Genomic DNA, 23,273 nt, shown 5'->3' with positions numbered 1-23,273 from the left:
TGTTATCGCCAGTGTTCCGTACAGGTAGATTGTATTTTCCAGGAAGCTATTCGGTACCATCAATTCGATACCCAAACCTCGCATTACACTCATATTCACGCTCGATTGCGACGCGCATTTCAAGCAGGGATCTCACGCCAAACACGTCACTCATAGCAACGCCTCTTTCAAGCACAGCCCGACAACAAGCAGGCGCGCCAAACATCAGTATGCCACAACAGCGTTCATCATCTTCGTCGCCGCCGAAGCGCGAAAGAGAGATCATGGAGCCGCGGCCCAGTGCCAGGTGAGTTCCGCCCATAAGAAGCGTGCATGCTCGTTGCCATCAGCTCACAATGGCCGGCCCGTAGCATCCTGCTCCTCTCACCGACAAACCAAGTCCTCCTGCTGCACCGCGTGAAGACTTCAACATCGTTCGCATCGGCCCATGTGTTCCCTGGCGGAAATCTGGACTCATTCCACGATGGAGAGATCCCGCCAAGTGATGCCCGAGAACGGCACGAGGACGGCCACGCGTATCGGCTGGGTGCCATACGTGAGTGCTTTGAGGAGACGGGCATCCTCCTTGCTACCAGAAAGGGCTCCGACGGCAAGTCCACGCTCATTCACGTTCCATCTGCAGACAGGGACAGGGCCCGCAAGCAGATTCACGGCGGCAAATTGCGGTTCAGCGAATGGGTCGACAGCGTGGGCGGCGTCCCGGATACTGGTAAGTAGCTAATATTGAATGCACCCAAGCACATCACCGCAGAGCCGCAGGGAAGAATTTGTTTCACTCATGCTCGCAAATAGGACGCCTCATCCCGTTCACCAGGTGGGTGACGCCCACGAACGTGTCCAAACGCTTCACAACGCAAATGTACATCTACATGCTCCCGCACTCCGCCTCGACCGGGGCCGATGCGGCGGAGAACGAAATCATCGTGCCGACCCCGGACGGCGGCGTGGAGCACACGGCCGCCAAGTTTGACGACGCGTGGACGTGGCTCTACCGCGCCGATAAAGGCGAGATCATCCTCTTCCCGCCGCAGTATTATCTCTTGTACCTGGTCTCACAGTTCTGCAAGGCCGCCGCGCCGTCGCCGGCGCCCGGTAAGGGCCACGGGGACGCGTACTTTGCGTCGCAGAGGCGGGGCCTGATTGAGTTCCTTGAGAGGGCGCCTACGGCCGTGTCCGAGGCCGGGCGGAGGCAGCCCTCGTCGGAGATTCCGTGGGCGGACAAGGTCATGAGCCCGCACAACTTGTTCATTCGCGAGGGAGACAGCCGCGTCGTGCTCGGTCTGGACAAGCCTGGTCCCGAGCTCAAGGGGTCGGGCCGCGGAGGTGATTGGGAGAGGGTCGTGTTGGTCAAGTTTACGAGGGACGGGCCGCGCAAGGTCGAGGTGAGGGGTCGCGAGGAGGTGTTGAGAGAGGAGAAGGAGGCGAAGAGGGCGAGGGAAGCGGAGGAGGAGGGGGGTAGACATAAGCTGTGAAGCTGGTCATCATCGTAGAGCCTAGATATTGATCAGTTGATGAATGAGAGGATGGTTTTCTTACCTCTTTGTGGTTTGTGTGGTTGTGGTCTGAGGCTGGACATGTCAGGAGAGACAACAGACGACCCAGGGCTGCAGCACCCGACCGGATGGTCAGCTCACTTTCTTCACCCAGAACTCTGGTCAAACGCTTTTGGCATTCTACCACCGCACAACATCGAGAAAAACCTTAAAAAAAATATGAACTGCACATTCCGACGATGGGAAGATGAGATCTGATGAATCTGAGACGTTTAACGCGAACGAGCATAGCTATTGTGCAGGAAAACAAGGCATCCAGGGCAGTGCCGTTGCAGGAGTTCATCGAGCCATGGCAGCCACACCTTAACCCTTTCCCGCCCTGCCAGGCGAGTTCTTCCGGGCCTTCACAGCAAACATAGTCCAGAAGAGAGTCGAGAGGGGGGAATGCGCTCCTACCTGAACGCTCGTCGGTCCAAAAGAGAGCCTCTAGTGCAGAGCCTCATCTCTCAAAGAGGCCTGTTGCGCCGAACCCAAGTATGTGCAACCCCACACGAGATGCAGATATCCTGGACATGCTGTTGGAACGGTGAACAGAACGCAGAGTGATCCTTGCCTTGGGGCCGCCGCCATGCGGCCATCAGCTTAACCATCCATCTTCCTCTGTGCCCCCTGCTGTCCAAGAAGTGGAGGACACCACCCTCCTTTCCCTACGCCCCAACCTCCTTTGTGGTTATCCGCCTGGTTGATCATTGGCTCAAGATATAGCTATTATCTGATAGCACACGTTCGGCTACGCCGTGCTCGTGGGGGAACTTGTGGTTGGCCCAGAGCAACTCTACTGGTGTCTCGTACCAAGATCTACCAGCCGTGGGGAAATGGGAAATGTGTTTCCGTGATGCTAATTCTTGGTCCATATTCCCTCATCTGTCGAGCCAATGCCAACACGGCTCCCCAACGCCTAAAACGCAATGATTATGCGTAAACCTCCTTCTCCGCCAATGATTGGTCTTCTACTCGAACTTTGAGGCTCTGTGGCCGGAGAGGGCGAGGGTTCGTCACCGCTCAAGATTGCATCGCGTACGCGTTCGCGCCCTCTGCTCCATCCTTGATCCTCGTCGGTCTATCGTCACTTCATGGTCGCCAAAAACGACGGGCCATTATCTTGTGGCTTTCCCCCTCACCCCCATACGCGGCATCGGGGAGTTGGAACGACTATCGCTCCGAAGGCTTCGGTCTCGTGGACGCAGATCGAACCATCATGACGTTGATTCCCGTCGTTTTCTTGAATGATTTGATGAAATTTCCGTCCGTCTCTCTCCTCGAGACGGTAAGCCAAGCAAAATATCTATCTCGAGTGCAGTGCCGAATTGGTTTGCGTCCAATCGTATATCGTGGATCAAGGATTGGATCTTTGGTCGACTTTTCATCCCGCATTGCTACACCAGTCCTTGCCTTCACACCTGGGTTTTTGGAATCAAAACCACAAATCAAGTCGTCCAACCGGCACTATAGTCTCGTTCTTGCCTCCTGCCAACGTTGACGAGTGAAGTGCTGAACCGTATCCCTGAAAAGCTGTCACTCTTCATCGCAGATCATCAACTCCTCTCGATGTCATGTCCTCACTTGCCGAATACACAAGGAACTCAGCTACTCACCTCACCCACCTCCGCAATCTGCAATGTCTTGACCATCCTTCGCCGAACCTCAGAGCGGTTTGTGTCGTACAAGACCTACCTCATAGGGATAATACTCGACTACATCGGGTGGCACATCATACGCCATCCATGCGCCCTCAGCAAGGCTATGGAACAAATAATGGCAGGAAGCACATCATAACCCTAGAGACCCCCTCTTTTCGTTATGCGTTTAGGTTTCTTGATTGGAGCGTTCGGAATGGCTGTTGGTGGGTTGCAGGAAACATGCATGCATGCCGTACAAACCAACAGTGGATCTATACTGAATCAGTACATTAACCCCGGAGGTAGTAATCACTGGGAATTGGGGAAAGTGAGAGAGACAGGGAAAGACAGCGCAGATGTAGAAGGAGGGAACGGGGAGTATGGCGCTAACACCAGTATAAGAAAGGTCAAAGGGCTGGTTATGGAATGTCATGGCAAGGGTGGCCGGCGATGTATCCAGTCTGCCCTTACCCGAGTTCCGTCGTCGTGCTGTTCCATGATCCGATCGACTATCCGTGGCGCCTACGCCTATCGTGGGCCTGTGGCTTCATCCGAAGGACCGTATCCGAAGGAGGGAAGGGCTGGCAAGATGATGACCGGCCAACCAGGGATCCGATACCGAGTAAGATTCGATAAATAAGAAGGAGTCTCAAGCCACTCTAGATACGCAGAGCCTCAGCCCGCGGGACTCCGGACGTTGTGGTTGGACAATTTTACGGATCTCCTGTCCGGAAGTCTGTCGGTTGACGGCGGCTGAACGGCATGTGGTGGAGGTCGCTTGCGGCTTGCGGTCTCACGTTGCGGCCGCGGGAGTGGGGTGGCCAGCATCTATACCCTCCGAGAGTGAAACGTAACGCGTACACTGTGGAGGAGCAGATGACCGGATCCATAGATTAGGAATTAGCTTGTAAGCTATGCTGCCCGATGGACTGCATATAGATTCATATCGAATAAGATCCGAGAAGAGACAAGAGTGACCCATCTGTCTTGGAGAGATGCTGCTCAAGAAGTGAAGTTATAAATACCGAGGAAACCTCCCACGTTGATGAATGAAAGTTCACTGCAAACCAAACAAACTTTCTGAAGCTGGGCTTCCTGAAATATTCAGACCTACAATCTTGTTCAACTTTCTTCACGAAATCTGTGGCTGGGCCATTACTCCAGCTTAAGACCCGCAATCTTCATCCATCATGCCTGAGTATGTTTTCTTATTTTACGACAGGTTTGATATAGCACGGGTGGAACCTCAAACTAAACCATTGATAAACAGCGATACCACCTCCCAACTTGATGAATTCATCGAATCCACAAGCGTATCTGAGTACATTGCTATGGGGGGGAACAGCAAAGTAATGAGGCAGCTTACCTGCGACGATGAGGGCTGCAGTGGCAAATCTCTAGCATGGCTTCATAAGAGGAACAGAAAGTAGGGGAGCAACGTGGAATTTTCTAATACCCTCTTGTTTTGGAGTTGGAACATATCCCCCATTTTCTGCCCTTGAGATTGGGATCTGCTGGACATGGGCGAGAGAGTGATGAGGGGTTGACGATTTGACCGCAGCGCGGCTGATTTTACTCAGTATACCGACCATAGTAATTTGATGCTTTGACACTGAAACCATGTCTTAAGATCTGAACAGGACTGTTCGCTGCGGCCAAAATGTACTGATCCCTCGATTGTGGTTGTCATCACCGGTACTTACCACCCGCACGGCCTTCCCTTGCTGTCGTCTGTGCGTCATAAAACCTGAACCAGCATATCTCTGGAAACTAGACTTCCTACTATGCACAAAGCACTGAAAATGAGAAGAGGGGAGAGCAAGTGAGAAAAACGAGGGAACTGACAAGGGGGTCAGAAAAGGAGGAGGGGCGGATGTTACCTCGAAACGCAGTGAAAAAAGACGAGAGCCTGATACTACGGTGTAGTCAGGAAAGACATCAGCCGAACAGCATCTGCACCCGAGCCGTCCGCCGTCCGCCCTCGTGCCGGCCCATGGCGCCTATCATGAACTATGTGGGACTAAGGGGGGTGGGGGTAACTGCAGAGCGGCCAACCGCCGAGGGGGATGATGATAGAGTGATGGGAGCATGGAGCGGCGCGCCAACTCATAGGGATAGTCGCAGAGCCTCACGAGACTGGGGTCTGGGGCGCTATCATTGGCTACGCAACCCGAGTAATAGTTGGCGGTTGGAGGCGGCAAAACGGGTCCGGTCGTGCTCGGCGGTTTGGCCCTGTCCCGGCCGCAGAGGGGTGGAGTTGAGCAACCTCGGTAGGTTGTCCTGCCGTGGGGTGGACCACACAAAAGTCCTGAAGATGAGCAGGTGATCAGTGATTAGGAGCTAGCTCATCAGCTATCTGGTAGATTAAATACGGAATCAACAACATGGAAAGGAATTCCAGGGGGGGTTGGTGGTCAAGAGACAAGTAACTGTCACAAAAACTATAAATGCCGATCGAAACGCCACAACGCAATGAAGAATACATCACAAGGACGGTTCAAGAGGCTGAAAACTTTTGAAATATCAAAGCAATTACCCTGCAATAAATATTCTGCGCAGACGTTGGTCAAATTACCAGCCCCATCACACTACGATATCACTCTCTACGGCCATCTCTCAAAATGCCCAACTCGCAAGTCTTCTTCCCGAATCATACTGAAGATAGTCGGCTTACATGAAATGAAGCACACCAGCTCCTCAGCCTTCGCCGAGTCCCCAGTTGGATAGTTACATCAAGAGCAAAGACACGGTCCAGGAGAGACTGCTTGCGGGTTCAGGATCGGCAACGAAGGATAAGAAATAGCTGTTCTACTTATTGGATTTGGAGATGATGACACCGCAAAACTTCCTGCTGCATTCAAATGTTATGGGAGTAAGAATCATTCTTCTAGATGACCAATTTGATATGCGTTTCTCAGTGGAATTAGAAGAAAGACTTGACCTTTGTACACTTGACTCGCTTCACGTGAAAAGGAAACAGCCTACCACCATGATCTCGTAAGTAGGTAGGCAACTGACGGGTTCAGGCTTATTCGATATAATTCATAGTGTCAGTATCAGTCAAGAATGCAATATTGTTCATCATCCAGCAATTACTCGTGATCAAAGTAATCACGAAGCGACCAGAATCAATCGCCCCTTTGCTAGCTGATATGGGCGGAAAAATCGGAAGCGACAACGGCAGACAGAGTTGAACCAGCAAAGACCAAACCAAACACTCTAACCTAAGAATCCGGCGGTGCCTGTGATTCCAAGCTCTCTCATCTTCTGCCCATGAGCCTCCTGAAGCTCTGTCTCGGCCGCTTTCTGCCCCAGGGGGTTTCCCTGGCGGCAAGGAGAAGGAGGCTGGGGACACTCTCAGTAACGTAGGATCTTTGGGAGGAGAGTATATCGGCAGTGAGGAAGAGCTGGGCGATGGCGTTGTCGATGGCTTTTTTCTCGAGATTGGGGGACACGAGGCGCAGAGCATTTTTGAAGGCCATGCCCTCGTTCTTGTCGTCGAGAACCTTGAGATCCTTACAGGCAGCATTCTGGTACAGCTGGAAGCCTGGGCGGAATGGAAGGACCTTCTTGAAGGTCTTGGTCTAGCCCTTCTCGTCCTTCTCTGCCTTTTTGGTTTCCTCGCTGAATGTACCGCCGATGGCTGAGGTAGCGTGGCCGTCGATCAGCGGCTTGACGGTGGGAAGTTGAGACTGAGACATTGTGATGCTTTGGAGTAAAATTAGAATCCTGATGATGATGAGGAGTGACATTATTGAACCTGCGCCATAAAGAGATGAGAGGACGCGCTTGGGTACGGTGTGAGGTCGGATTGTATGTGAAGTAGAACAAAAAAGGGTGCAATTATCGATGATGTGAAAAAGTCAAGAGCCAAGAGAAAAAGGGCGAGTTTTCTAGGTTTGAAATTGGATATGTAAAGTGGTTGTTGTGGTGGGAAAATAAGGAGTTACCGTACTCTGGTTTGGGAAGCAAAAAAGCAGGCGGCTCTCGGTGAAGGTCGGTGAGAGTGAACTATCACCACTGAGGGCAAGCACGCGTCAACAAACCACCTCGCGTTTCACCACCCGCCACTTACCAATGAGAAGAAAGAAAAGCCCCTCACTTCACCTTCCGTTGACCCCCCCCCCCCTTTCACCTCGCTCCTTCCTTTTACCTCCTGACGCCTGCGTGGCCTATTTCAGGGCGGAAAGGTCTTCGATCTTCCATCAGGGCGGCCGGGTGGCTTGGAGGTGATTCTCTTAGTTATCTGTCAAACAGAAATCGATACACAGCGGTTCGATTCTCGGTCGCCGCGCAAAAACTATCGAATCCACTGGCGTATCTAGGACAGAGTTGCATCTGACCAGGCCGCGTCTTTGGTAGTGGTTTCTTGTGCCCAAAGCCTTTGATGCTGCGGGCGTTTGAGATCCGGTTTCGGTACTATGAGCCTGATAAATATTTGCAAACACCCTCTGGTCAATTGACTATCGATCTCTTTTTTGGCAAATTTTAATTACAGGGATTTGCTATGTATTATATTGCGTCGCCCTTGTTAAAGCGGAATACTGGTGATGCCAACTTAGTGGCTTGCCTAGACGCATTGAGCTGGTTGGAGAGCAATTTAACGTTGACGATATTTGATTCAATAAACTGTAAATGATTCAGCTACAACAGTAAGAGGGCATCACCGCCTGAGATAACGAGGCTCAACTTCTGCCGAGATATTGCTTATCCGCCACCACATCCGCCGCCGCCGCCGCCACCGCATCCTCCTCCTGAACCCATGGCGACCACGCCATAAGCACAGGCTATCGATCATGAAATGTTAGAACCTTAACTGAGACCGGCTGGATGGACCTGTACTTACCGCCAACTTGCCGACTTGTTCCAGACCAGTAACCCTGATATCGAACCTTGTTAGGCACTCAACTCGGCAGTGGGTTGAAGACATGCAACTCACAGCCAGGTTGGTGCATCCACCAGCGCCACCACACCCTCCAGCAGCAATTTCATTCGTACCACAAAGTCCCTGAGCGCAGTCGGCCCAAGATCCATGGATGACGCTAGGGTGTCCAGCGGGATAGACCCCTCCGATTAGGTACGCGGGATACGTGTAAGGGGAGTCTCTGTGATGCGTCTTTCCCCAGTTGTCGTAAAACTCCTCCTTTGGCGGCAGCGTCTTTCCTCGTTTCGCCGCACGCTTCTTTGCGCGCTCGTAGGCGTCGTCGAGACGCATTTTCCAGACTGCGCGTTGTTGGCGATGCGTTGCGTTGTGAGTAGCTGACCCATCCGAGCGAACGGCGTTGTGGGCGGATATGTGGACTGATGTGGATGGGTTACAGATCTGCGAGGCTGATGCTTTCTCAAACGTGTCGATGGCTAGAGGTAAGAAGTGTCAATATCTTGGATTCTGGGCAGGGCAGAATTTCCATCACATGCCTTTTTGCGGCTTGCTTTTGCCAAAGACGGAGGAGCTATCGATTGTGATCTTTACGCGAACGGCTGTTCAACCATTGATGAGTATTATTTCCTTCACTGAACAGCAAAACATGGGATAACGGGAAAACGATTCATACGAACCTTCGCAGTACCAACATGTACATTCCGAATAGACCTCGTTGAACTTCTCCAAGTATGTTTTGCTAGTCGACTCGAACGATTGGGAGAGCTGGTCTTCGTCAATCTTGTCGTTGTGGTCGATGAACTTGGCTTCCTTGCTGGCACTCATTGCGCTGTTGAATGTCGAAAATTTGTAGTAAGCTCTCGGGGCCAACTGGTGAGTGTGCCATGCAAGGTCCACATCCAGAGTAGGTACTGTCAAAGACAAGGGGTACTCTGTCATGATCAGCATGAAGCGTTGGTACTTTTGGATGAGTCGATCCATGGTTGCCCGCGCGTTGGGGCTGTGTAGCCAGTCAATCTGAGAATGGTTCTTGTGAGCAACTTGCGCAGAAGCCGCGCTCCGAGGGCCCGGGGGAGATGGGATGTTGAGAACTGACATTGAACATTTTGCCGATGAACACTCCCTGGCGTACGGTCGCTCCAACGAGGTCAAGAGCAAAGATTGAGCTGTTTTCCCAGTACCTCGACATCATCTTGCTACTCTGAAAGCGTTCCGTTCGCGTAATGACCTTGCCGCCTGTCCCGTCCTTCTTGACGTAAAGGGCTGGCTTCACCTCCTGTATTCTTGCAAAAGTGTCGTCGTCGGCCAGTGCGGCAGTAACGAGGTCTCGAACATCCTTCATCGTAGGCGTCTTTGGTTGGCCAGGCTCGACGAGTTGCAAGAGCTTCTCTGAAATTCCTATTCCGATGAGCCTGTTGGGAAACGTAACTTCCCTGAGCTTTGCCTCAGTGGCGACCGGCATGCCCACTTTTGGATCGAGGACGGTGCTGGGGAGGGTGATGCCCTCGCTGAGGTATAGCTCCGTGTCGCTGACCATCTTGGCGACGCAAAGTAGACGATGCGTAATAAGGGTGTTGCAGCCTGTGCACAATTGAGAGAAGTCTCCATCGCCGTATCCTTTCCCAGCCAAACCTGGCCGCCTTTCGCAGAGAGGTCAGCACGTCCCAGACAGCAGTACCAAGCCTCCGTCATGATGAAACTCACTCTTCACCCTTGTACAGCTCTGGTAAGCCGCATGTGGTCCAAGGGACTACACTAGTCTGCTTGCATGCTGGGCATTCGAGTTGCTTCTCCTGTGGCTCGTCAAGATTGTTCCACGTCCTTCCTGTTGCCTTCTCCCACTTCGCCTTAGCCACATCAGAAACCTCGTAGTTGAACTTGGAGTCAATGACTTGGTTGACCTGACCCCACGGCATCCCCGTCGTCCAGAATCTACGTAGGTTGAAGCGCATAGTGTCCTCCAGAAAGGCTCTGGGATTCAGCATGTGCGCATGCCAGATCATGAGAACATCTGGCCCTCGTTAGACTTTATCGAACTCTCGCGTTGACAGGGATGCTGCGCTCACCTAGGGGTGGCAGATTATCGACCGTCCAGGGATAGTCTTCACCTCCTTCAGGGAAGTTCAAATACTTATCTGAAAACGTCTCGGCGTCCTTCATCTCCTCTTCACGCAGGCGAATTCCTCCAGAGAGCATCTTCCACCAAGTCTGATATCGATCCGCCGCCCGCGCCAAGTAGACAGCCCACCTCTTCTCGCGCAACATTGCCAATAACTCCTTCACCCGGTCCTGACTACCCTTGCTGGAACCGTCGTCGCCGTCCTTGGGTCCGGCTCGCGAATCCCACAGGTCCCATAGACCATCGCTGTAGCCTACATCCTCTTTCAGCGTCTCAATGGCGTAGAGGAGCTTCAGATGAGCGAGACAGGAGTCCACGTCGGGATCTCTCTGGGTGCCGAGTCGCAGCGAGCCGAAGGCGCTCGTAAGATTGGCGACATCCTGCTCGGTGTAGGGCCTCTTGCCTTTGGACCCGCTGTGAGCTTCAAATGGTGGTGGTTGGTCTTCGAATGGCGGAGGCTCGTCTGGTGCCGCGTCGTAGGCGGGGGGAGGTGTTGCTGGGCGATCTGCCTTGGCCTTTTCTGCCTCTGCCTCCCTTTCTTTGGCCTTGGACCTCTTGAAAAAGGAGGGCATCGCTGATTTGGTGGTATCTCTCAATGGTAAGTGGTGCGCTTTTGATCAGATCCGAGATGGATATCGGGGAATGCGGGGTAGAGTCTCTTCGACTCTCTTTCCAGCCTGGATGCTCGACCTCATACAGGGAGGATCATGTCATTCTATTGCTAGTTTCCTATCATGTATCCAAGAATTGAAAGAGGCAGTTGTGGATTTGGCAAAGCCTTATCTAGGCTCGCGGATACCCAGGCCACGTCATAAGACTCTTCCGTCTTCTTGAACTGGCGGCCAGTCGCCGATTCAGCCTTGAATCGCTTCATTACAGGGCGGCTAGGCAGACTGAGACAAGAAGACACCAAATGCTATGCATTAAGACGGGCGTAGGCGATTACAATAACAGCTAGCGCCGGGCGGCTGGGACGGTCCCAAGAGCTGGACGGCACGTGGACGGTCGCACATCAATCTAGTCGGGCGAAGGCGACCCTCCACAAACGCTTGTGGTAGCCCAATGAAGGAGAGGGTTTTGCACCAAATAGAAAAGCTTGAGTTAAACAAGCTGGGCTCAATTGGAAAAGATTGGTCACCAACGGGTTGGGACTGTCCAGTAGGAGTGCCGCCCAGAGTGGTGGCACCCGCTAATCTAACAATTTTTACCTGTCCCTGTTCGCATTGCTTAACACCACGTTATCTTCAACGGCACAGCGGGTGATTCTATGGGTAAATTTGTCTTATCTCACTAAGCCTTCTGACCTTAAGCCAAACGCTTGGCAACCCGCGCCCAAAGCTTGGCCATGTAAGATATGAGACGAACGAGTGTGGCTCTGCCGTAATGATACTCTGGAAGTACGATTCTGTAGTTCGGGGTTGAAGGTTTAATTTATCCGTCTTACAATAAGGCACATTTGAAATCGAGAAACAGGAAAGACGCAATGTTCTTACGAGTTTCTAGGCATGGAGAGGTCACACCAAGTTTCTCAAGCTAAGAAACGTGCTCTATCTTAGTAGGTTGATCTTCCCAAAATGATAGCACATCCTGTCAAACGCTTTATGTAGAGCAAAGTCAATTCTGAACCCCGCGAAAAAGGTATGGCCATCATTTCTGCCCGGCCCAGAACCTAAGGAACGCCTCCTTCTTGCTTTTTGGTGAGGGTAAAATTTTGGAGTTGTGGTCCTCCTCCTTCAGAACTTGACCATCGTTGCCGACGTTGGTCACCGCGTTTTGCTGCTTGCCCAGATAGAAGTTGGTTTGGAAGAGCGCGGCAATGAGAGGGACAAACGCCAGGGCTAAAGCTGGCACCAGGCAATAGTACAATGTGCGGCGGTACGCCTCGATGGCACCCTGTCTCATCGGATCATCGAATGCGTACTTGGTCCGAATGGTGCGGACGCTGCCGAAGAGAGTCTTGACGTCCTTATCAGTCGCAGTCGCAGGTAGATACTGGCGCAAGAGTTTGGGCATCTTGTCGGCCCAAATAACCGCCACGATGGCACTGCCTATGGAGCTACCAATCTTGGACCACAGAGAGAGCAAGGCAATGGCCAAGGCAACGTCCTGATGAGGGACGGAGGCCTGGGACGCTACGCGTGAGCCTACGACGGAGAAAGCACCGCCGGCACCGATCATGATCAGCGAGATGACCATGGGCGCGGTGGAGTTGGTGGCTCGGGGACCATCGATCATGATGCCGATCCCAATGATCTTGATACAAAGACCGAAGACCTGAAGCATCTTGTAACGATGGGTCCATCGCTGTAGCAGACCTGAGACCATGCCAAAGACACAAAGCGCAAGTGTCAGGGTGTTGTTGTAATACACCCAGTCTTGCGAGGACCAAGGCTTCGCAATGTATACGTAAGATGACCAGTATAAGCCGCGCATATTACCTGCCACTGAAAAATGTTCTTAGCAAGACTGCGCTGTTCAAACGACTAGCACCGAAATTCAAGACTTACGCATGTAGAATGAGTCGATGACGATGGCCATAAGGAACGTCTTGTTCATGACCAGTCTGCGCGGTGCGCTGGGTACCTTTGCCCACTTGATCTCATAGACCACATACGCGATAAGCAAGATGCCTCCAACAACCATCATGGCAATGAGTGACTGATTTCTCCAACCGTTATTGGCATAAGTTTTGAGACTGAATGGCAGAAGCAGCAAACTCCAGCCAAAGCCCAAGAGTATCAGACCAAGCGCATCGATTTCGATCAAGTTGCGCTTTAGGCCTTCTGTCCAAGTGCCCGCTGGCTCAGCAGCCGGAGCTACAATAGCTCCACGCGGTCCATCATAGCCCTTCTTCTCTGCCAACTCCCTTGCAGCACGACGCGCCGCATTCGCGGAAGCCAGGTTGACGATGCCGTCCTTCTTCGCCTTCCTGTCGAGGTACAGCAATGTCGCGATCGCCGGGCCGAGAGCGGCGGGCATAATGATGGCAAACATACCGTATCCCCATCTCCACTGGTTGCGAGCCTGCATCGCGTCGACAATCTTCCCAGCGAACCAAGTGTTGATGATGAAAGGGGCCGAGAGCAGCGAGCTGACGAAGCCGCGCCACTCCAGGGGTGTCAGATCGGCGACGATGATATCGTTGGTGAGGTCGAGACCGGAGGAGCCAATGGCGACGAAGCCTTCGCCGACGACATAGGCGGAGATTGATGTGCTTGAAGCGGCGATTACGTATCCGAGGACGTAGAAGAACAGCGTCACGATGTAGGTGTATGGACGAGACGTGGTGTCGGAGATCTTTGCGATGAAGGGCTTCGAAATGGCTGAGATGATGCTCGTGGCAATGGAGAGGGTCGATAGCACGGATGAATGCCGTTTGTAGTAGGAAGAGGCGTCCATGCTGTAATAAGAGGTAGTCGAGCTGTCGAGGGAGTAGGCCCAGGCGCAGACGAGGACGGATAGACCAACGAGGTAGAGGGAGATGCGGTTCTGCTTGGCTTTACGATAGACTGCCTCTATGCGAGTGACGCCCTGTGATTGTAGGATCTCGCCAACGGAAAAGATTTGAAGTTCCTCGCGGTCTGTTGAAGGGGAGATTGTGCCATCTTTGGGGAAGTGCACGTCGTCTGAGAAGACGCCCGACTCCTTGTTGTTATTCATCGTGATAAGTCACAACACGACAGTTTGACTGGATGGCTGAGCGACCACGGCTTGCTTGGAAGCGAAGACTGGGCATTGTGGCAGGAGTCGTAGGAGGTATATGTAGTTTTATGCAAACCCGCGAACCGATCAAATGTGTTGCTCGAGCTGGCCCAATGACTACCTAGGCAGATGATTCTGGTATAGAGTGAGAAAATTCGCAGCAGTCGTTGAACCAGAGAGGTAGGGATCATCGAACCCCGCGACAATGGTGGTGTGTCTAGGTCGAGATTATGCGGAAAGATTTACGGATACAGCCACGGCAGTACAATAATCCCATGATAGTGTGGGCTGAAGGATCAGCGCTAGCTACGCCCTCTCTTCTCCCAAATCTAATCAGATGGGGCCATCATCTCACCTTTTACCATGGTGAGTGAGTGAACTCGGCCGGCGGAGACAGGCCTGGTGCGGAACTCCGGGACTAACATTAGGCTAGCCGTTTGGGTAGTTGTATTTGTGCAGCGGGCCGGCGGCGAGGAACAAATCTCGAAGGGCCGAAGAAAAACCCGACAAAGTGAATGTGTCACAGGTGGGACGACGTAGGATGCTCCTACACGGTAGCCTGCGAAGGCAAAGGTCCAGCACCGTGGGCTCGGTCGCTTTCCACAAGCTTATTACTAGTGTTGGTAGTAAATGGTCAGTCATACACACCAGATGATCGCTTGAGCCACCGAGTAACCCCTTAACCAAGTCTTTCGAGGGTTTAAACCGTAGCGAGACAAGGCCATATTCCCATTTCATTTTGATCTGTCCACCTTTGTTCTCATGGATCTCAGTAAGCAACCTCGTGCCCCGAAAGTCGTTTTGGAGAAAATCATCTTCAACATACCCTGTGGTATTTGATGGCCGGTGTGGGGTCGAAGGGTAGGAGTTTGCTCGTTTTGACCTATGCAGGAGGAACTCCGCAGAAACGTGCGATCAAATCCGAGCGGCATTATTCGATGCTTAATGCAAACAGCGATGTTGGTCTAGTTTCCCCTCGCTTGGGTGCAAAAAGCCGTGGACTGTGGGTGAAGCAAACTGCAGATCAGCTTTTTTTTTCGAGATAGAGTGGATTCATATGAACATGAGATATCCCGAAGATCTCTGGGGTAAAAAAGCTCGATTCAATACTGAAGTGCTAACCTCGCCCTGCTCATGTTGTCAAGGCGCGCAGCTTGTAGGCTTCGTCCTGGCTTTCGGCATTTAATGGTGTCCTTCACTTCTCACGGGCCAGTCGAGGTCTGTATAATTCTCATGGCTCAGTGTTATCGGTAGTGTGTATGTAACACTTATGGTTCTCCTTCGCTCAAGTTTGATATGGTATGACGAAGTAGACTCTGACTTTTACAGAAGGCACGGCCATGAGTCTACTGACGGTAAAAGTCGAGAATTCTTTCAGCGCTTTATCACCCATCATTTGAATTTTGCGGAGTTTAAGGATTGTAAACGAGTTATTCTCAACGAGTAATCGATATAGTTAGTGAAATTGTCAGCATTCTCAGAACCTTGCGAGTTCGCCAACTATTATTGCCATCTCCGCCGTATTCCCTTCTCGTCAAAATTGATGCTCTTAACAATTCTGCTCTCTCCCAAATCATGGCAACAAGGAACTACACAGACCTCGAGTTCTTGGTTGTCCATTTGCCCACGGGTACGGATAGACCGCACGGCGTTATTTGTGTCCCGTGCGCTTCTGTGGCGTTATCGATGTAGCATGGGAAATATGGACTGGGTAGTCATCCGAACAGGGAGACGAGCTGATCTAGAAAAGTGGAAACCAGAAACAAGACGGTTGCAGGTCAACTTATCATAGGAAACTCAGCTATCATAGGATGAATGTCTCCAACCTATAGAGTAGCTGGAAGCCAGCTCAACTCTGCGATTCTAAGTGAGGAAGATTGGATGGTTTCCACATGACGCTACTCTGTCATTATTACCTGACGGACAGATTTGGGCTTAATTCTTCGGCACCGACATCGCAAACGTAGCCGCCCGCTATTGACTCGAGTGCTGTGGAAGCCCCCACACTCATGGCCCTATAGCCGATGATTCTTTGCCCCTTACTCTATTCCAGCAAAAGAAGGTTTTCCCCAACTTACAAAGTTATCTCATCTTGAACAAGGGCACCCTTCTGAAACGGCACACATTGCGTACCTTAATAATAGACGCAATTCTCCCCTTAATCAATCCGCCTCGCCCCAAGCTCACCCTTTCAAGTTCAATAAACTCCCTAGTCGAATGTTGTCATCCAAACCAAGTGGAGACTAAGTAGACAGCAACGGCCAGCACTGCCGGCAGCCCCGAGGGGATGAGCCGACTTCACGTGGTGTCATGCTTTGGTGCGAAACTCTCCGTGAGATCTTCATAGCCTAGATTATCCAGCCCGGGGTCAAATGCTAGTAAACCCCCAAAGTTTGCCGGATCGAGCAGACGTCCAGGTCCCAACGGCTCGGGGCCAATGCACTCGTCCGTGTTCCAAGCATCATCCCCGCCGGACGAGACCCGGCGACTTTGTATCTCACACGGCCGAAAAAAGTATCCTCAGAGGCTCAGAAAGCTGCATGTGGGTACGGAGAGCCTTAGCGATCGTCCCGATGTCCTCGGAGGAATCACGCCGAAAACGAACGACCGGTGCATTCACGGAGTCCTCGGACTTTGCCTCGCCGGCGCGATTCAAAGAATGACAAAGTTCGGAGTTGAGACAGCTGGGCGAAAGAGCTGGTGTGGTATAAGAGGAGAGATATGTCCGCCTGGTTGAATATTGTTTGGTATCGTGGCTCATCACACAACATCCATCCAGGGTCTTACATTCTTTTCTCATTCCACCCGTTTTTTTCCACTCGTTATTTCAAAATGGTTGTTGCTCATTTTTTGCTCGCCGCAGCGCTTGCGCCGGCTGCTCTAGCTACCCCCCTCAAGCCGCGTGACGTCGCATCCTACCAGGGGAATCCGCTGGCGGACAGACAACTCTTCGCCAATCCCTTCTACGCCGACGAGATCAAGAATCTCGCCATTCCCAAACTTACCAGTGATCTCGCGGCCAAGGCCGCCAAGGTCGCAGAGGTGCCCACCTTTGCCTGGCTGTGAGCAGCATTCACGCCCTGGGTTGGGTCAGTGCCCTTATATGAGCGTCCGCTGACAACCGCAGTGACACCCGCGCGAAGATCAGTCTGATGAACAGCACTCTGGCGCAGATACGCAAGCTGAACCAAGCCGGCGCCAACCCGCCGTACGCCGGCACCTATGTCATCTACAACCTCCCCGACCGCGATTGCTCCGCCAAGGCTTCAGCTGGCGAGCTTGTCATTGCCGAGGGCGGTCTCGAGAAGTATAAGAAGGAATACATCGACCCCATCGCCGCGCTAGCCAAGGAGTACTCGGATGTTCGCCTGGTGTTTGTTTACGGTACGTTTTTGGGACGAGGTCCGGAGACCCCATGTTCGCAGCATGCTAATGACGAAACCAGAACCTGACGGATTGCCAAACCTCATCACCAACTTGAATGTGCCGAAGTGCGCCGGCGCAGCGGATGCGTACAAGGAGGGCACCGACTATGCTTTCAAGACCCTCAACCTCGACAATGTCGCCATTTACGTGGACGTGGGCCACGCAGGCTGGTTGGGCTGGGAAGCCAATCTGAAGCCCACCGCCGACTTGTACAGCCAACTATACAAGAAGGCCGGCTCCCCAAAGGCGGTTCGAGGCTTGGTCTCGAACGTGTCCAACTACAACGGCTGGAACCTGACGACCGCGCCATCTTATACACAGGGCAACAAGCAGTGGGACGAGTCCAAGTTCCACGACGCGCTGACCCCGCTCCTCAAGCAGGCTGGGTACCCGGCAAACTATCTCGTCGACCAAAGCCGCAGTGGCAAGCAGCCGGGGGGCCGCCAGGTTTGGGGTGACTGGTGCAACGTAAAGGACACTGGCTTCGGCACGAGGCCGAACGTCAAGACTGGCATTGATACCCTGGACGCCTTCGTCTGGGTCAAGCCAGGCGGCGAAGCTGATGGAACAAGCAATTCTTCCTCAGCCCGTTATGACGAGAAGTGTAGTTCTGCGTCTTCCCTTATTCCGGCTCCGGAAGCTGGGACTTGGTTCGAGGATTACTTTGCGCAATTGTTGCAGAATGCCAACCCTGCATTCTAGATGTGACTATCGAGGAACTTGGTTGCAGGGTGTTGTTGTTGCTCTGTTCCAATTTCATAGTAGATCAATAGGATCCAAGATTTAAGCGCAATGAAATCCCACTAGATTTTTCAATGCTTCACAATGTTCCTGAGGCTTCGAGAACGATGGGTTTTTTCTATCACACTTGAAGTTTGTGCAGACGCCTAAGCTTCGTGGCTGACGTGGACTTGTTGAGATTGACCCTATGAGACCTAAAAGTGAATACAACTTCAACGGGGAATAAGTTTCTATAATGTCTCTCCAACTCTTATCAAAGTCTCCTCAAGCCTGATAAAAAAAAAAAAAAAAAAGCCGAGTCGTCCAAATAGGAAACCCGCCGAATTAGGACGACAAAGTCAACGACACCAGCAGACCAAAAAGAGACCGAAATGCAGCGGCTAACTTCAACATCTGTCGAGCTCAAACACCAAAAAGGAGTCCGATGGCGCGCTTCGGCCCCGCATGCTCCAGCGGAGCGGCCTGCAATTTCGCTCCTTTTGGGAATTGCACTGCCTAGGCCCGAGCTTGAACTGGGAGTTCCACCAATCGCATCGAATAGCACGTTGGCCGAGTATGGGGAACTCAATGTACTGCAAACGCAGAGTGACGAAGTCTTTTTGATCAAGAGCCCCCCCTCTTGATTAACAGTCGGAGGGGAGCCAAGCCGCCAGTACAGTATGTAAAGCACGCGTCCCACGCGAACCGGCCGTCTGAACTCTGAACTGTTTCCGTTCACATTCGTCCCGTCTCTCGTTGCTCTTCCCTGCTCGGTTTCTTAACCTCTCATTCGCTTCTCGTTTTTTCTACTTGTTATCCTTCTTATTGTTGATATTTTGCTGGTACATTACATTGACATCCTTGGCCTAAAATGAAGTCCTTCACCCAAGCCATTTCCCTGGCAGCCGGCCTGTCCCTGTCCTTTGCCAGTCCCACCCCGGGCGTCTTCCCGAGACAGACCAACAGCTCAAGGAACCTGATTGTCTTGTAAGTCACACGCACCTCCGTCCCGTGTACTTGCAGAGTGACATCTGGGAGGGCCCCATCTGACTCGCACTACTTCGTAGCGGCGATTCTTACTCCACTGTCGGCTTCTGGCCCGGCGGCACCCTCCCGGCTGCCGGCAACCCGCTCGGCAACCCCTCGCTGCCCGGCCAGACTACCTCTGGCGGTCTGAACTGGGTCGGTCACCTTACTAGCACCCTCAACACTTCGACCATCTTGACCTATGACTTTGCCGTGACCGGCGCCACCACCGACAAGAGCATCGTCGACACCTACGCCCAGTACTGCGTCGATGACCAGGTCGACCAGTACAAGCAGTACGTCTCCAGCGTCGTTAACAAGGCCGACGCCCTCGTCGCCGTCTGGATCGGAATCAACGACGTTGGCGAGCCGTTCTGGGACAGGGTCTCTGCACCAATCACCAAGATTATGGACCGCTACTTTGAGCTCCTTCAGACTCTTGCCGACGATGGCCTGAAGAACTTTGTTCTGCTCTCTGTTCCTCGTATGTGTTCTCCAAAAATCAACTCTTCGTTAAAAACATGTTCCCCTAAGACCTCGCCACCAGCCTTCTCTGACCAGATTCCCGCCATGATCGGCCAGTCCGAGACCGACCTGGCCCGCCTGCGCTCCGACATCACCTCGTACAACAATGCCCTCGAGACCCGTCTCGCCACCTTCAAGTCAGCCAATAGCGGCGTCAAGGGTCTTGTGTTTGACACCAAGCCCTCATTCGACACCGTTGTCGATAACTTTGCGCAGTACGGCGCCAAGGATGCCACCTGCTACGGTTCCAGCGATTGCATCTGGGCTGACAACTACCACGCCAGCCTGGCCATCCACAAGCTTCTTGCTCAGAACTTGGTCAAGGGTGTCGCTGAGAACTTTGTCTTTTAAAGTAGATAATTGGGTAACGGCTGTGGATAGGATATATTTTTCAAATACAATCTGGCACTCATAGAGCTCTCACTCAGGCTGCAATTGCTGAATCCAATTCGACTAAAAAATAACAATTCCTGAGGAAAATCCTGCCAGTGAAGGCGCTTGATGACAGGCATAGCGCCTCCCAGATGAATTTAGAGTTGCTGAGCAAGAGACTTTTTGAATTCGAACTCATGAGGCCGACTTGAGACAGCCATCAAGGGTTGCCCTCGGGCCTGCAAAGTAATTAAGTTCTCAGGACGACGGGAATAAGCCTTACAACTTTATGAAACAACAGAACCTCACAGAAGTATGTTACAACTTACCGTGCTCAAGCACCACCACCGGAGGTAAACTCGAGCCCGAGTCACGTACACTAAAGTATCAAACTGTCATCAAAGAGATCTATGTGCTCATGTTGACAATGTCAGCAGCGTGTTCAACTCCGCCGAGGGGAAGTGGGTTTGCCGTGCATCGGCAAGGGGTGCTCAGCACAACAAGAAAAACATTCCCACATGTACTAGCCACTTTTCCCATCTAGGCTCCAAGATGCCCTGTGACTATTCAACAAGTGCGGAGACATCTGGGCCCAAGACATTTCGAGCCGGCTTACACAAGCATACCGGGTCCGGGTGGTCCTATTGCCATACATATCATGCCTCGCTCGGCACAGTCAACGCGCACAGGCGGCAGACAAATCTTTAAGCAGATGCGCTGACTGGGCTTTGGTCTTTCCAGCCCAACATCTCTTCTGACACGGGGTTCCCGGGATCAGGTTCCGGCTGTCATACTATGAACAGCTACGGCAACTTGGAGACTGTCCAGCCTCACCGCTCGAAGCGCATTGTACTAAACAAATCTGGACGAATTGTCCAGTGCAAACTCTGTGATAGCTTGTATGCCCAGTCAGTCAACAGTGTCCAGTCAAATCATTTTCTGAAAATGAGACGGCTGCGTATCGGACACGCTGACGAGCTTGTGCAGATCTTGCTGTACGATAATGATCCCGTTTTTACCATTGCCGTCGCAGACAAAGATCTTGCAGTCGAGCTTCTCCGAGATGCTCAGAATGTAAGCCATGACGATACTAGGGCAATCAGATAACGTGCGGCGCGATATGAATTAGCCCAGTCCCGCACGATGACAGCCTTCATGATGATGTCTACTCATGTTTTTACGCCCATGCTTTTCGCCTCTTGCAAGGATCTTCCACCGCTGCCCCAGAAGCCATGTCGGAAAGTAAGCGCATAGTCCTCATCACTAACTCGAAGCTTGGTCAGGTTAATGTCCATCTAGCAGTGAGCCAGGAGCTCCTAAACCCCGACGCTATACTTGACCCACCCTTCTGCTTGTTTGCATACCTCAAACAAGGGTTTGCTTTCCTCCGTTCCTAGTGCCACGTCCCACAAACTGAAGGGGCCGACGTGGAAAAAGCGCTCTTCGACTGCTCAGAGCACCGGTTCGAAGAGTATGTCTACGTAGTCCAATCGACTATGAAGGTATTCACGGAAGTCAATGCCGACCTTGTCCTGGCGAATAACCTCTTCACCCCCGCCATCACTGTGTGCTGGAAACTTAGGCAAAAACTGGCATGTGTTGTCACCCAACACCTATCGAGAATTCGTCATGGTCGCACAATGGCGGAACGAGGCGATATGGAAACACCCGCCGTAAGGCTCCCCCACCCTTTTGCATTTGTTGCGCCATGAAACACATGAACTAAGCACAATAAACATAGCCCCTGATCTACCATCTCCTACCCTGTCCCGTTTTGCCTCATACCACCTTCCATCTACCAGCTCTATCAGTACGTTGAGAACGCTCACAACCCGTACGTTATCAGTCACGCCAAATAAATCTTTGAAAAGATTGGAACTGAGTTCTCCGACTGAGCGTGTCGCCTTATGGTCCCCCGACGGCCTGAAGATCATCCTACCCAGCAGTACAGCAGTCGACTTTCCCTTGTCTGTTGTGCCGGATCACCTTGTCTCCTGTGGCCCCCTCGTTCTCCCCACGAAGCCCTTGGAGGAGGCTGACGCTGGCCTTGCTGTCCGGATGGCTAAGCTGCCGACGGTTCATACCAACCTCGGAACCCATACCACGTATGAGGAATCCAACGCAAGGGAGCTAGCTAGTGCGCTCAAGACTCTATTTATCGCGGCCAGGAAGATTGGCCAGGAACTTTGGGTTTTATGGAAGCTAAATCAATGAGGCGAGTACACCGGTGAGGGTTTCTCTACCGTCATCTTCATAGAGACCATAGGCTCCAAGCGGGATGAGAATATGCGTATCATAGAGTGGCTCGAGGCGGACCCAATGTTTGTCCTAGAGTTTGGATCAGTCATCTACTCCGTCAACCATGGAGGCGCAAACTTGCATTTTAAGGCCGTAAGGTTTGAACTCTCTTCCACTACATCAAGCTATTCAACTTAATAGTTAAACTTCTGACGGTATCAGTTTTCCTCAACTCGACCTCCCCGTATAGTTTTCGCCACACGAGTAGAACACCTAGGTATTAGAAAGCGCGGCACCACTAATCACGCACCTAAGTGTGCTACTAAAGAACTGGGTCCGATCTTAAAGCAGGTGGTCCTAGGAAAAAAAGGCCGCCGGCATAGCGGGTCTTTGTAGGGCGGAAGGTAGTAGCAGAGTCATTGCGGTTGAAATGATGATATTTGGAAGCATCAGATATCTATTAATGTTGATTTAAGTATCACAGGTGTGATTGTTCGAGTCGAACCGTGGTGACGAAGGGTCAATTAACTATATATTGATCTCTGCGTGAGGTGGAAAAGAAAGGTTCCAACCTACGGTTGGACACTCAGTTGAACGCTGATATAGACACCCTCAGATGGCCCCTGCGCCAGCGCTGACTCGAGGTCGAATTAGGCTTCTAATCCGACAATTAACCACTCGTTTAAGAATTTACCTATAACAGACTATAATTAATATTCTTAAAAGGAGAGCATTTAGCAGGATTGATTTAAAAAAGTAGAGAAAATGTAAAGATTGAACAAAGATAAGTAGATCTTTTAGAGAAACATTAATTAGGAGCAGTAGATATAACGCTAAGACATAAGACTAAATAACTAATATTGGAGTAGACTAAGAGTTTTGTCTTATTACCTAAGTAAGCGATAATTAAAAATAGCCCGTAGCGGCTCCCGGAGTTCTAGTTTTTTTTTTTTTTTAAAAAAAAGAAATATTTAGTTAATAATAATAATTTTTTTTAACTTACGTAAAATACAAAATTAAAAAGCATAAATATATATAAATATATAGATATAAAAACCGATTATAAAATATTATTAAATAAAAGCCTAAAT

The 23,273-nt window shown here is 51.6% G+C and overlaps 7 protein-coding genes across 7 annotated transcripts; 4 read left to right on the top strand and 3 right to left on the bottom strand.

Moving 5' to 3' along the window:
- Positions 1–209: 209 nt before the first annotated feature.
- On the top strand, positions 210–1,472 carry CORC01_03058 (NUDIX domain-containing protein; the record flags this gene model as incomplete). The annotated part of the gene is made up of 3 exons (XM_022614708.1): positions 210–286; positions 351–709; positions 793–1,472. The coding sequence occupies 3 exons, from the start codon at positions 210–212 to the stop codon at positions 1,470–1,472; spliced, it is 1,116 nt and encodes a 371-aa protein (XP_022478710.1).
- A 4,960-nt stretch (positions 1,473–6,432) lies between these two features.
- On the bottom strand, positions 6,433–6,873 carry CORC01_03057 (uncharacterized protein; the record flags this gene model as incomplete). The annotated part of the gene is made up of 2 exons (XM_022614707.1): positions 6,433–6,719; positions 6,807–6,873. The coding sequence occupies 2 exons, from the start codon at positions 6,871–6,873 to the stop codon at positions 6,433–6,435; spliced, it is 354 nt and encodes a 117-aa protein (XP_022478709.1).
- Positions 6,874–7,879: 1,006 nt separating this feature from the next.
- CORC01_03056 (uncharacterized protein) lies at positions 7,880–10,745 on the bottom strand (the record flags this gene model as incomplete). Its single annotated transcript, XM_022614706.1, has 7 exons — positions 7,880–7,959; positions 8,019–8,052; positions 8,112–8,530; positions 8,732–9,071; positions 9,151–9,694; positions 9,759–10,065; positions 10,121–10,745. 7 exons carry the CDS (start codon positions 10,743–10,745, stop codon positions 7,880–7,882), a joined length of 2,349 nt encoding a protein of 782 aa, XP_022478708.1.
- A 1,075-nt stretch (positions 10,746–11,820) lies between these two features.
- CORC01_03055 (uncharacterized protein) lies at positions 11,821–13,833 on the bottom strand (the record flags this gene model as incomplete). Its single annotated transcript, XM_022614705.1, has 2 exons — positions 11,821–12,617; positions 12,681–13,833. 2 exons carry the CDS (start codon positions 13,831–13,833, stop codon positions 11,821–11,823), a joined length of 1,950 nt encoding a protein of 649 aa, XP_022478707.1.
- Positions 13,834–16,707: 2,874 nt separating this feature from the next.
- Positions 16,708–18,003, top strand: CORC01_03054 (glycosyl hydrolase family 6; the record flags this gene model as incomplete). Its single annotated transcript, XM_022614704.1, has 3 exons — positions 16,708–16,937; positions 17,003–17,259; positions 17,321–18,003. 3 exons carry the CDS (start codon positions 16,708–16,710, stop codon positions 18,001–18,003), a joined length of 1,170 nt encoding a protein of 389 aa, XP_022478706.1.
- Positions 18,004–18,892: 889 nt separating this feature from the next.
- Positions 18,893–19,923, top strand: CORC01_03053 (GDSL-like Lipase/Acylhydrolase; the record flags this gene model as incomplete). The annotated part of the gene is made up of 3 exons (XM_022614703.1): positions 18,893–19,008; positions 19,089–19,531; positions 19,595–19,923. The coding sequence occupies 3 exons, from the start codon at positions 18,893–18,895 to the stop codon at positions 19,921–19,923; spliced, it is 888 nt and encodes a 295-aa protein (XP_022478705.1).
- Positions 19,924–20,889: 966 nt separating this feature from the next.
- CORC01_03052 (UDP-glucoronosyl and UDP-glucosyl transferase) lies at positions 20,890–22,158 on the top strand (the record flags this gene model as incomplete). The annotated part of the gene is made up of 3 exons (XM_022614702.1): positions 20,890–21,018; positions 21,342–21,509; positions 21,841–22,158. 3 exons carry the CDS (start codon positions 20,890–20,892, stop codon positions 22,156–22,158), a joined length of 615 nt encoding a protein of 204 aa, XP_022478704.1.
- Positions 22,159–23,273: the final 1,115 nt, after the last annotated feature.

Source organism: Colletotrichum orchidophilum (genome assembly GCF_001831195.1).
Source record: "Colletotrichum orchidophilum strain IMI 309357 chromosome Unknown Scaffold_18.1, whole genome shotgun sequence".
NCBI classification, from domain to species: domain Eukaryota; kingdom Fungi; phylum Ascomycota; class Sordariomycetes; order Glomerellales; family Glomerellaceae; genus Colletotrichum; species Colletotrichum orchidophilum.
The sequence above is the reverse complement of the archived record's forward strand: the minus strand, read 5'-3'. Positions and strand labels throughout refer to the sequence as shown.